General features: G+C 30.6%; 2 protein-coding genes across 2 annotated transcripts; one reads left to right on the top strand and one right to left on the bottom strand.

Moving 5' to 3' along the window:
* The first annotated feature begins 1,806 nt into the window (after window positions 1-1,806).
* On the top strand, window positions 1,807-2,972 carry LOC129870966 (kirola-like). Its single transcript, XM_055945835.1, has 2 exons — window positions 1,807-2,145; window positions 2,556-2,972. Exons 1-2 carry the CDS (start codon window positions 1,959-1,961, stop codon window positions 2,819-2,821), a joined length of 453 nt encoding a protein of 150 aa, XP_055801810.1. The 5' UTR covers window positions 1,807-1,958; the 3' UTR covers window positions 2,822-2,972.
* A 1,483-nt stretch (window positions 2,973-4,455) lies between these two features.
* LOC129870969 (protein PELPK2-like) lies at window positions 4,456-5,104 on the bottom strand. The gene has a single exon (XM_055945838.1). It carries the CDS (start codon window positions 5,041-5,043, stop codon window positions 4,672-4,674), a length of 372 nt encoding a protein of 123 aa, XP_055801813.1. The 5' UTR covers window positions 5,044-5,104; the 3' UTR covers window positions 4,456-4,671.
* Window positions 5,105-14,186: the final 9,082 nt, after the last annotated feature.

Genomic DNA, 14,186 nt, shown 5'->3' on the forward strand with positions numbered 1-14,186 from the left:
CCTCTAAATAAAACGAAATTAAAAAATAAGTATAAGTCTCAATGTCTTTGTTTCTCAAATAGAATAAAGCATGGTAAAAAGGATAGGGGAGATCGTCAGCATCAATCAGCTGGCTCTCAAGTCTCCTCGGAGTCGTGGATAAGGAAAAGGAAATATAAAATCACAGTCTGGGCTCGGCACCTACACAAGTGTAGAAGCAAGGAGTGAGTATCAAATACATAGTACTCAGCAAGTCAACTAACAAAACAAAGCAAATCTAATAAAATACTAGAACTCCTTTTATCCCAACCGAACCTTCTCAACTACAAACCTGCACAGAAATCAGCTCAATCTAGAGTACACAGTTAATATGGCACGTACATCATCAATAACTCATCAGTATCACCAAATAAGTCACATCCATATCAAGTATGTCAACCACAGAGACAATAAGGGATATATACACAACTTCTAGGTTGGGCTAATTTTGTGTGCAAGTTGTAGTTGTAGAGGTTCGGTTGAGATGAAAGGAGTTTCCGTGTTTTATTAGATTTATCCTATTTTATTAGTTGGCTTGCTGAGTACTGTATTATTTGGTACTCACTCCTTGCTTCTACACTTGTGTTGGTTCCGATTCTGCACCGTTAGTTAGATTTCCCTTCTGTTATTTGAGGCTTTGAGGAGACTTTGAGATATAGCTGATTGACTTCCGGCGAATTCTCTTGTCCCTGTACTTATTCTTTGCTCTTTTTGAGACACAAAATAATTGAGACTTGTATTTATCTTTCATTTTTGTATTTTCTAGTGTCTTTACATGTGACAACCAAATTTTTGGGGTTATTTGAGAATTATTTAAGTCTTCCACATTTGTATATCTCATCTATTTAGTTAATTCCGCATTATTTTTCACAATTATTGAGTTTAGACTTACTTTTCTTAGTGGTATAGGAAAAGTGTCATCCCGTTCGATTTTGGATTGTAATACACATTGTCTATGTCGGTTATAAGAAACTCCCCAGTTTATGCATCTTTTTATGATATGATCTTCGCCTTATATGGTTCATTTTAAGTATGTTATTTTATGAATATGATTATGCAAGGCTAGTGATTTAGACTCCTTGATGTATATGCTTTTGAAAGAAGGTTTTTAAACTGATATTTATGCACGGACTCCTACTATTTCTTTCAGTTCCTTTATTGTGATTATGACTTTAGAAATCTTATTTTCACTGTTCCTCCATATGTTATTTAATATGATTATGTTAGTGTTTCCTTACATATTCAGTATATTCCACATACTGACTCATACCTTTTCTGCGCTGCATCTTTTTATCACGTAGACTCTGGCAATCGTTCTCAGACTCATGCTAGTGGATTACAGCAGTTCCTAGTCAGCAGTTGGTGAATCCTCCATATTCGTGGACTTCATGAAATAGATTTAGTTAGTTCTTTTACTAAGTAATGGTAGCAGGGGGCCATGTTTTGGCAAATTTATTTCTTTCGATTCAGATTTTAGAGGCTTATTTCAAATGTTAGTTTTCAGTCTTCATTGATATGTTATCCTTCTAATAAGACCTTTTATGCATATGTTTTAGCTTCCGCTTAGTTTTCTTATAATATGTTTTGATATGTTATGCCAAGGGTTAGCTTGGGACCACTCGTGGTTCCTGACACTGTGTCTCGATCGGGGTGTAGACTCGAATCGTAACATTTGAACATGTTATAAACTTAACCAAATATCTTGTTAGTAAAAAGTAGTTTACTGGGTACTAGATTTAAGCAATAGTCTCTTTTTGTAATAATTGTTTGTAATTACATACAAACACCTAATTATGTATAGTCAAAAGGAAAAGAATACAAAACTTTAGTCTAGAGTCTAGACATATGGGCATTGCCTAACTATAAAAGGGTGTAGAGACTCATGCAATGATGAACCACACACTTGTTATTATAACTTTGTGATATATCATAGAAGAAAAATGAGCCTTGAAGGAAAGTTGGTTTCTCATATAAACATCAAGTGTGATGGAGATATTTTCCATGACGTATATAGGCAAAGACCACACCATCTCTCCAGCATGTGCCCTGATAAGGTACAAAACGTTGATGTTCATGAAGGTGAATGGGGCACCATTGGCTCTGTTAATTTCTGGAGCTACACCCATGGTAAATATGTATTATATTTGGTTTCAGTATTTATTGTTGGCCCGTTTAATGTAGATTCTCATTGCATATGGCCTATTAAATTAGGGGAAGGGGTCCATGAGTTATATTGTCTTTACAAATTTGTTATAAATTTTGTTTCTTACATAAGCGCATAAGAATAATATATATAGCTAGGAGACTATTTCATCGAAAAAAGTTTGACATCTGGCTCAAATCGAGTAATAACACATTATTTAGCTCAAACTAAGTTGTTCATTAATTTGATCCAAATAAATTTTGGATGAGTTATCTATGACCCAACACTTGTATTGATTCAAACCGTTTTTAACTTGTTCAGATTCAATCCAACTCACTCGATTATTCAAAAACGAAATTAGTAGTATGAATCCTTTACTATTTTTGTTTTGCAGATGGGAAAGAGAAGGTGGCAAAGGAGAAAGTTAAAGAAATAGATGAAGAAAAGAAGTTAATTAAAAAAAAGATAATTGAAGGAGATATATTGGAGGATTACAAATCATTTTATATCACTGCTCATGTTGAGACAAAGGGTGACAACAACCTAGTTACTTGGATCATAGAATATGAAAAGAAGAGTGCAAATGTGCCAGATCCACACACTTTCATGGAATTATGCCTCAATGTCACAAAAGATATTGAGGCTTACCACATCAAATGATACATAAATATAAGTGCTTGGAATAATGTGTGGTGTGCTTTGAAATGTCTACTGTATATATATGTAGTAAAAAATGAAATGAGTGGATGTGTAATTTCTAATTTCGTGATGCCTATTATTAATAAAAATAAAAGCTGCTATTTGGATTGCATTACAGTTTTTATTTTTTTTATTTTCTTTTTCTCTCTCTGGTGGAAACCGATGTATGTGCTTTTCTTTTAACTTTTCCATTTTTTACACGGGGATTTTTATTTTTTTACTACAAATACATACAAGTTAAGAACAAATATCTAGCTATTGGTATTTCAAGACTAACCACTACAAAAAGAAACTGAAATTTAGTTACTTATATCGTAGCTAACTAAGATTAACGATGAATTTGATTGTTTATTACCATTTCAATTTATTGTATATCACAGATGGGAAAGAAAAGGTTGCAAAGGATATAGAAATTAAGGCTGATGGAGATGTTTTCCATGAAATATTTAGATACAAACTACACCATATCTCCAGCATGTGCCCTGATAAGATACAAAAGGTGGACATTCATGAAGGTGAATGGGGCACTGTTTGGGTCTGTTATCCCCTGGAACTTCACCCATGGTAAACATTTATTTTACTATTTTTATTTTCTTCAAGTGGTTTAAAAAACATCTGAAGCATCACTTTTTTGAGAGTTTCATATCAAAACTATTAGGTGTTTGTGTTTTCTACTTAAATCACCAATTATTTATCAAAACATACCTCGAAGTTGACTAGACCAAGTGTTTGAATACAATATTCCAAAAAAAGTGTGACAACTTAGTTTGCCCATCAAATTTCATTCACAGGACAATTGACTCATTACATGTTAAAGATTTAAGTAAATTAACTATAATATATGCACCGATGAATTTCAGAATCCAGGAAGCCAATGGGTTCAAAATGAATATGATTTGTTACAATAATTTATTTATAATTAGTAGTGTGATCATTGAACACGTAAAATTCACTCTAGATCCACCTCTCTCAAGAATTATTGGTGTCAAATCATTTTATCTTTGTTTTGCCACACTGTTGAAACCCATCTTTAAGCATGCTGCTTTAATAACCTTTTTTCTGAATACAACAGACAATATATAGGGGTGTCAAATTTAACTCATGAGATAATAATTTGATCGACTCACTCATATTTAACCCATGAAAATATTTATTTGAATTGCACAACAGTTTCTCTTTTTTTTTCTTTTTTTCCCTCAACCTATGTGCTTTTTGTTCAACTTTTCCATTTTTTATATCGGGGATTCGACCATAAGAAGAAAAAAAATACAAAATCAAATATATATCCTATCTTACTTTCTTCTTTTACAAAAGGCAACAAAAAGACTCAAGTAGTGAAAACGAAGAAACACAAATAAGGTATTTTCTTGTTTTAATTTATTTGTCATACTTTCTTTTGTTTGTACAATAGACCCCTTGTGGTCGGACCCTTCCCCGGACCCTGCGCATAGCGGGAGCTTAAGTGCACCGGGCTACCCTTTTTTTACTTTCTTCTTTCACCTAAGGTAAAAGCCACCTCAAAGATTCAAATCTAATATACAAAAAATGTGTTTGTATAATTCATGCCACTTGAAAATTGAAACACAAATACAATATTGAACTGATGGCAGAACAATTTCATTAATAATTCTTGTAATTGATGATAGAATATCATGACATAAATAATATTTTCAAAAGGAAACCTTCAAATGAAATTTTCTAGTACAACATAGAAAAACACATGACCATATGACACATTAATGAAGTGGAACATTTCAAGAATGCTTCTCCAATGAAGCAAAGAGAATTTCATATATATGCCTCGCGCGCTCTCAAGGCTTTTTAGGTACTTGAGGAATTTCAGGCTTTGAGAAAGTTGGCAGTTCAGGCTTAGGAATGACAGGCATCTCGAGTTTTGGCAATGTTGAAAGTTCAGGCTTTGGAAATGTTGGTAAGTACTCTGGCTTTGGGATTTCTGGCAAGACAGGCTTTGGCAGATTTAGCAGCTCGTGTTTAGAAATTTCAGGAAATTCAGGCTTTGGTAAAGTTGGGATTTCTGGGAAATGTGGCAGTTCAGGCTTAGGAAGCTCAGGTATAGTTACTTCAAGAAGATGACGCGCGTTTGCTTGAATTATGCAGCTACTTGTTAATGACAAAGTGACAAGTAATAACAAGAAAAAAAATTGGTTGTAGTAATAAGCCATTGTTGAAGGTGAAAAAAAATATGATTTGATTTATTGTACTTTAGGTTTCATTTTGAACAAGTTTTTTTCATAGATAATGTGGATGTGGAAAATAGGAATTGGAGAATTAAACTTTGGTTGTGATTGGTAGGAAAAATTGTTTGTTAGGTCATCTTCTCAACAATAACATCCTAATATTAATTTAACACAAAATTTTCATGTATAACAACTATACATATTTTAGTTTAATGTTGGTACATGGTCTTTTAGTTGGCAATCTAAACAGATCTCACTCTTCTTTAAATTTGTAGCAATTCAAAGTAGTAGGTAACCATTTCCCAATAATGGGCATACTTCATGAGCAGATAGGGTAAATATAAGGGAACTTTTAATGTAGTGATAAAATGACTCAATTTTTCATTTTACCAGTTCATTTTAGCAAATGAGGAGAGTTTTTTTTATTTTTTTCTATACTATCCTTAGTATTAAATAACTACATAAAGTAATAGTAATCAAATTTAAAGTTTCAGAGAATCATTAATAAGATTCGTTTAATGAAATACAACTCTAATTAAAGTTTTCTTAAGGGATGTGTCAGATCAACAGGAGTCAAGTAATATGAAACGGGGTGAGTAGTTGATCCAAAATAGTTGTCATTTTATATTATAAAGATATAACTAATTATTTATTATTCAATAAATGTGGAGAAATTAATATGATGAAAAACATAATAGTATTAAATTGAGATTAAAGAGGAAATAAGAATAATTTAATCAAATTACTCTTTTAGTTAATGTTTTCTTCAGAAATGAGCAAAGAAAAATATGACTAAGTAAAATGTACGTAAGAAAGTACTAAGCAAGAACTACCAAACTGATTGCAGTGTTACATGGTCCACTTATAGATCAATCTGTTCATTTATGCAAATTTAGCTGATTTTAAGGTATTAAGTCGAAGTCACAATTAGGGATACAATAACAACCAACAATAACATATCCAGTATAATTCCACAAGTAAGGTCTCAAAAAAGTGGAATGTAACTTTTTAGTAGTAGTTTTTTTTTATTACGTAAAAAAATTTGTATTTAATAAGAATAAAATTTGAAAAACATCATTAATGCCTTATTAATTATGTGAAACTCCACTTATTTTGAAATGGAGGAATTAGTTCTTAAATCGCATGATGTGAATGCGTTTTGTTCTGTCTATGCAAATCATATTCTCGTATTCTGAAACTACATTTAAATTGTACATCTTCATTCTATTTGATCAAATAGTTCCTTTTTTCCATTTTTTTGTTAGTACTTAGCATTTATGAAGAATCGTGCTAAAAATAGAAACAATTGGTTTTGCAAGCCACTTAACGAAAATAATGAACAAATTGCAATACATTAAATTGGCATAATACATAAACATGTCATTTAACTTGGTCTTATCTGATATTTATGCCTTCTAATTTTGATTGTGCACAAATAGATACTTAAACTTGTATAAAGTTGAACAAATAGCTAGACACATACATCCTATTTGTCGTCCTCCGTGGCAATTCAGCATTCTATGTGGCGTCCTATGTTTATTATGCCACATAGGACATGTATATCAACTTGTTCAACTTTATACAAATTTAAGCGTCTACTTGTGCATAACCAAAATTAGAAAGCATAGATGTCAGTTGAGGCCAAATTAAAAGGTATATTTATATATTACGCTTATTAAATTTACTAGATACAAATATTCTGAATATACAGAGCCTTAACCCCACAATCACAAACTCACAATGTTATCATGTGACTAGGAATGTGGATTGTGAACTAGCCACTTTTCTGTCATTAGACCAAATCACATGACAAGGAATGGGACATAATGTTGATTTTGTTTGAAAAAGAAGAAGATCAACAAAGTCAAAAATGGGAACTTGTTTTCTCATCCCACGTCAAAGGATTAGAAAAGGTTTGTTGTTTTTTTGCCTTATATAAAGAGCTTAGCTCATTGGTTTAGAACACCATCAAAAATTTAATTTCTTATATATTAGAGGAGAAGTTTAGAGATAATTCTCTTGAAGATTTCTTTGGGAATAGTATTTTAGGAATTGGAGTGTGTGGGAAAAATATTATGTATTATATGGTTATAACATTTTTTCATATAGTGAATATTTTTCTAAGAGACCCGTGATTTTTGTCCAATTGGAAGTTTTCCACGTTAAATCTTTGTATTGTTATTCTCTTTAAATTTCTCTATTATTTTTTACTTGAAGGCGGTTCGAAAGAAACGAAAATTAGACGGTGCTTTTTTCCAACAAGTGGTATCAGAGCTTTTGGTGTGAAACAATTCTTTTGAAATTTTAGTATGTTTTGTGGTTGCATCTTTGTCTGATCTTCCACATCATGAAAAAAAATTAATTAGAATTATTGTTTTCAAGCAGAAGTTTCGTTCTGATGGAGTAGCAGGTGGAGTTTGATTATGGTGGAATTGTTTTGGGGGTACTTGTATATTTGATAATAATGGAATAAGTACAATCTAAAGAGATTCTGGATAAGAAAAGACTTGGTCCTTAAGTGTATTAGTTATGATCCACCTTTCTTTCCTGAAAACTAATTTAGTCGGTACTTTTCATTGTTATTGTCCATTTATTAGTACTGATAAGTAAGATGGGGACAAAATTTAAGATTGAGAAATTTGATGGGAGGATTAATTTTGGCTTGTAGCAAGTGCAAGTCAAGGATATGTTAATCTAATCTAGATTACACAAGGCGTTGAAAGGGAGACCAACTAGGGAAAAAGATGACAAGGGTTCAGAAAAATCTGAAAATAGTGGAGACTCAGAAAAATCTAAAATTAGTGATGAAGAATGGGAAGAGATGGACATGAAAGCGGCAAGTCAGATTCGCTTGTGTTTAGTTAAAAATATTCTTGTTAATGTGATTGGATTGTCTACAACAAAGGAGTTGTGGGAGAAACTTGAAAAATTGTACCAAGCCAAAAGTATTTCAAATAGGCTATATTTGAAGGAGCAATTTCATAAATTGCAAATGGATGAATGTACAACTATTTCTGATCATCTGAGTGTCTTGAATGGTATTGTTTCTGAATTGGAATCTATTGGAGTGAAAATTGATGATGAAGACAATGCACATCGACTCATCTAGTCTCTTCCATCTTTCTACAAGCACATGCAACCCATTGAAATGTATGAAAAGGAAATTGTGGTTTTTTCTAAAGTGATGAACAAATTGATTTCTGAGGAAAAAAAGATTAAAGAATGGAGATGAAAAATCTCAAAAAAATTTAGCTCTTGTTGTTAAAGAAAATGAAACCAAAATAAAAGCTCCATGAAGAAGGTAATTTGCTGGAATTGTGGTCAATCGAAACATGTTAAGAGTAAATGTCCAAATAATGGGGCTAGTTCAGCTGGAAGCTCCAAAGAAAATGCTGTCAATGTTGTCTCCTAGAGGAATAATATTTTTTTGTAAGAAAGATGAAAATTCCCATGGCATGAATGCTACTTTTAGAATTGTCATGGAAGAGAATGTTGTTGACACCCAACTATGACCGACCTATAACTCATTTTTCGATTTCTATTTAATTAAATGTGTATTCTTAAATTTTTATTTATTATATGGTTAAGCTTACATTTGGTATAATATTTAAAATTTTATTATTGTTATTATTATATAAATAATATTATTATTTATTTTCATTGGTTATTAATTTAGAATATTAATTTTTTCATAACTTGTAATTTTAGTATTTATTTAGTATATTTATCGACACCAAAAATTTGGCTCATCGTGTTTAAAATTAACTATTTTGGGTTTTCGAATACAAGACTCAATTATTATTTTTTGCGGATCCCTCCACCTCCATCCAGTCTACTACATCGTTCTCTCTCCAAATTTTTTTCTCTCCACAATTGGTGTCATCAATCAAGGACACATTTCAAACTCTCTCTTTCTTTTCCAATACACACAATGTCCTACATTCAAAAAGGGAGAGAAAGAAGGAAAAAACTAAATTTCAAATCAACATTCATTTTATATTTTTATGTCTTTCATGAATATTTGTTCACAAGAATCCAATCATCCATCTCTTTTTGACTAATCCCACATAAAGAAAAAGAAGACAAGCTTTGTGCATTGCTGTGTCATTACAAAGCACTTACTCATGATCTTTTTACTTCAATTTCTTTTCTTCTTTCAAAGGAAGACCAACACACGCCACTATCTCTATTCTCTTCTCTTTTCCTCCCTCACAAACACACCACTCTCTCCATTATCTTCTCTTTTTCTTCCTAAAAAATACGCTACTTTCTCCATTCTCTTCTCTTTTTCTCCCTCAAAAAATCTTCAAAGAAGCTTGTCCTTTCAGCTAGAACAAAGCAACACTTCCCTTGTGGTAAATAAATCAAATTCGATTTTTAAAATTGTGTAGCTGTTAGTAATTTTGGCGTATCTCATTATATAAATCTTTGTTTTTAGTAAATAAATATGTTTTGGAAAAATGAAACACGTATCTACAACTCTTATGTTTATGTTGGAGACTAGATCTGCTGCTATTGAGTCAAAAAATAGGACGCAACATAGGACAAGTTTTGTTCAGATTTTTATTTAAAATTCCACATGTACAACTGTTAGTATTTTGATCATATCTTTTTGTACAAAATATATTTTACGGTGATTCATTTTTTTTTTGCAAGCTTAAGACATATATATACAACTTTCATGAGGACATAAAGTCCAGTTTTGCCGTTGGAAATTTTAAAATTTAGGTACAACATGAGGTACGTTTTTGGCACCCATTTCTAATGCGGGTATTGCAGCACATTTCATAGGCACCCACCTTCTAATGCGGGTATTTCAGCATTTTTTATAGGCACCCACCTCCTAATGCGGATATTTTAGTATATTTTATATGCACCCACCTTTTAACGTATGCATCCACTCTAGCTTTTACTTTTTTTCGTCCTGCCAATCAAAGGTCTTTTACATTACATGTTTGCCTCGCCAGTCGAAGGCCTTTACATCACATTTTTAGCCCTGCATTTGTACTAAATTCTTTCTACTATTATCACAAAAGAAAGCAGTTTCATCACGATTCAACACTGGGCAAATTTTGAGAGTCAATCAAATTTACCGCAACTTTGCATCTAGAATTACACACGGCCTGACTCTCTTAAAACCAGATATATGTAAGCGGCTTGAAATCAAAGTCTCGGACATAACATGTTTCATAATCCCATATCATTCCACCTGGTCACACCACGACCATCTTGCAAGTCGGCCAAAATAGGCTACTCGGTCAACATCTTTGCCCGACAATTCATCATTCATCATCGAGCAAAGAGGGGCAACTGTTGACACTCAATTTTGACCGATTTATAACCCATTTTTCGATTGCTATTTAATTAAATGTGTATTCTTAAATTTTTATTTATTATATGCTTAAGCTTACATTTGGTATAATATTTAAAATTTTATTATTGTTATTATTATATAAATAATATTATTATTTATTTTCATTGGTTATTAATTTAGAATATTAATTTTTTCATAACTTGTAATTTTAGTATTTATTTAGTATATGTCGACACCAAAAATTTGGCTCATCGTGTTTAAAATTAACTATTTTGGGTTTTCGAATACAAGACTCAATTATTATTTTTTGCGGATCCCTCCACCTCCATCCAGTCTACTACATCGTTCTCTCTCCAATTTTTTTTCTCTCCACAATTGGTGTCATCAATCAAGGACACATTTCAAACTCTCTCTTTCTTTTCCAATACACACAATGTCCTACATTCAAAAAGGGAGAGAAAGAAGGAAAAAACTAAATTTCAAATCAACATTCATTTTATATTTTTATGTCTTTCATGAATATTTGTTCGCAAGAATCCAATCATCCATCTCTTTTTGACTAATCCCACATAAAGAAAAAGAAGACAAGCTTTGTGCATTGCTGTGTCATTACAAAGCACTTACTCATGATCTTTTTACTTCAATTTCTTTTCTTCTTTCAAGGGAAGACCAACACACGCCACTCTCTCTATTCTCTTCTCTTTTCCTCCCTCACAAACACACCACTCTCTCTATTATCTTCTCTTTTTCTTCCTAAAAAATACGCTACTTTCTCCATTCTCTTCTCTTTTTCTCCCTCAAAAAATCTTCAAAGAAGCTTGTCCTTTCAGCTAGAACAAAGCAACACTTCCCTTGTGGTAAATAAATCAAATTCGATTTTTAAAATTGTGTAGCTGTTAGTAATTTTGGCGTATCTCATTATATAAATCTTTGTTTTTAGTAAATAAATATGTTTTGGAAAAATGAAACACGTATCTACAACTCTTATGTTTATGTTGGAGACTAGATCTGCTGCTATTGAGTCGAAAAATAGGACGCAACATAGGACAAGTTTTGTTCAGATTTTTATTTAAAATTCCACATGTACAACTGTTAGTATTTTGATCATATTTTTTTGTACAAAATATTTTTGCGGTGATTCATTTTTTTTTTGCAAGCTTAAGACATATATATACAACTTTCATGAGGACATAAAGTCCAATTTTGCCGTTTGAAATTTTAAAATTTAGGTACAACATGAGGTACGTTTTTGGCCGGATTTACTGTTTTGATAACCTTAAGTGGTAATATGAAATCTTACTTCAAGTTTATATATTATATAGTACAAATTAAAATTGGCCGATGAAAAAATCTCTCCATCGATTTTTGAGGTCTCCCCATTAAAAAAACGGACGAAAATTTTAATTTAATTTTACATTAGACGTTATATTTTGCAAGTTAAAACAAAGTCCAATAGTGTTAAATCAATAACCTCCGGGGTGGCTCCCTCTCCGGGAAACAACAACTAGCTATCGCGATGGTAAATCCGGTAAGAACCCAACAGCAACACAACTTTATCTCTCCTTTGTTTTATTTTTTTCATTGTTATTTTTACTTTTTTTGTTTATAGATCTACTTTGTTTTATGATAGATATAATTATTTTGATTTGTTTCTATTATTTTTTACTTTATTGTTGTTGTCTCCATTATATCTTTATATTAGTGATATTTATTGTCATATATGTTTGCTTTTGATTATTTTAATTGATTGTTTAAAAGATATGATATAGATTTGATCTACTTTGTTTTATGATAGATATAATTATTTTGATTTGTTTCTATTATTTTTTACTTTATTGTTGTTGTCTCCATTATATCTTTATATTAGTGATATTTATTGTCATATATGTTTGCTTTTGATTATTTTAAATAATTGTTTAAAAGATATGATATTGATTTGATCTACTTTGTTTTATGATAGATATAATTATTGTGATTTATTTTTATTATTTTTTTACTTTATTGTTGTTGTCTCCATTATATCTTTCTATTAGTGATATTTATTGTCATATATGTTTGCTTTTAATTATTTTAATTTTTTGTTAAAAAGATATGATAGTTTTCATTTTTTTTGATATCTTTTGTTAATAATTTGATTTTATAGTCATTTGTTTATTGTTAAGATGTTGTTCCTAATTTGGGTTAATCATTCCTATTGTTAATACTAAATTAACCATGAATTCGTTGATATTTTGTTGGATATTGTGTTTTTGAATTTAATTTATTCTATTTTGTGGTATTGCTAAAGTGATTTACTTATATTAATTGACCGATGAAGAAATTATCGTCCATTTTCAAGGTCTTCCATGTTTATAAGATGGATTTTATTTCATTTATTTATTTATTTATTATTATTATTATTATTATTTATATTTTTACTAATACTTCTACTAACTGTCTTTACAGGTACCCATCCCAGGGTTGAAGCTATTTGAATTTAATGAAGTTTGAATATTATTTTTAATTTTTTTATTGTGTATATTATTGACGTTAGGCAAAAATTTAGGCCGTAAATACTTACATAAAAAATTTTAATTGAGTTAAACAATTAATTAATTAATTCACATTTTTAGACTATTAAATAAAAAAAATTTCTTTAAAATATTCTTCATAATTTATCCTCTCATTGATATTGTAAGTTAAAAAATGTTATTTGAGATTTTGTTTCTCTATAAAAGAAGTATTTTTTTCACAAATTACAAAAGATTTGTTTTTATGGTAAAAGAGTTTCTTTTTTTATATTAATAAAGGGCAATTCTTTTTAATATTGCATAAAACTATCTTATATATATATATTCTCTTTCTGATATTTTTATATAAATACTTGCAAATAATAATTTTTGTTTCATTTATTAACCTAAGTTTGGCTGGTAATCGTTTTTAACAAATTTTAAAAGATGCTTAACTCCTCCCTTTAGAATAACTAGAACCCTTACAGAATCATATAAGTTAAGTAGACCATTAAATTGAGTTAATTTTAATATTACATTAGTTAATTATTTAGGTATCCTAATTTACCTTAAAAATAATTAGGTAACGACTCCTTAAGTTAAATATTTTAGGAATCACCAATATGTCGTACGCCATTTGATCTCAAGTTAAAATGGGGTATAACAGATGTTTAATTGGTAACTGGTCCACAAGTTTGTACATGGGCATTGTTAATAGGTGATGCAAGGTATGTGGTGGAGGTCGATGGCTAATGAACTCTCAAGAAATCAACAAGAGGGTTGCACCATAAGTTATTAGCAAGTTTTTCGACATGAGCCGAAATTGAAATTCTTGAAATTGGAAAGTGATTTCAAATGAAAATTCTTGGATTGGTTTTTTTCAATCTGAGTGGATGTACTCTTTATGGTGGGGATATGATAATTCTTCAATTTAGAATTATAGTTGTCAGTAGCAGAAAATGTAAAAGTTGCAGTTGCACATGGTTGATCGAGTTTAAAGTTGGGTGGAAAATCAATTCTATTATGTATAGCTGGACAACTGGGACAAAGGATTGCATTTTCTTCTTTTTCAAAGGTAGAGATTTGTTGATTTTGTTTGAAAAAGAAGAAAATCAACAAAAGTCAAAAATGGCAACTTGTTTTCTAATCCCACATCGAAGAATTAGAAAAGGCTTGTTGCTTTTTTGCCTTATATAACGAGCTTAGTTCCTTGATTTAGAGCACCACCAAAAATCCAATTCCATGTATATTAGATGAGAGGTTTAGAGATAATTCTCTTAAAGATCAGAAAAAATATTATGTATTATATAGTTATAACAATTTTC

Source organism: Solanum dulcamara, chromosome 10, assembly GCF_947179165.1.
Source record: "Solanum dulcamara chromosome 10, daSolDulc1.2, whole genome shotgun sequence".
In the NCBI taxonomy this organism is placed as follows: domain Eukaryota; kingdom Viridiplantae; phylum Streptophyta; class Magnoliopsida; order Solanales; family Solanaceae; genus Solanum; species Solanum dulcamara.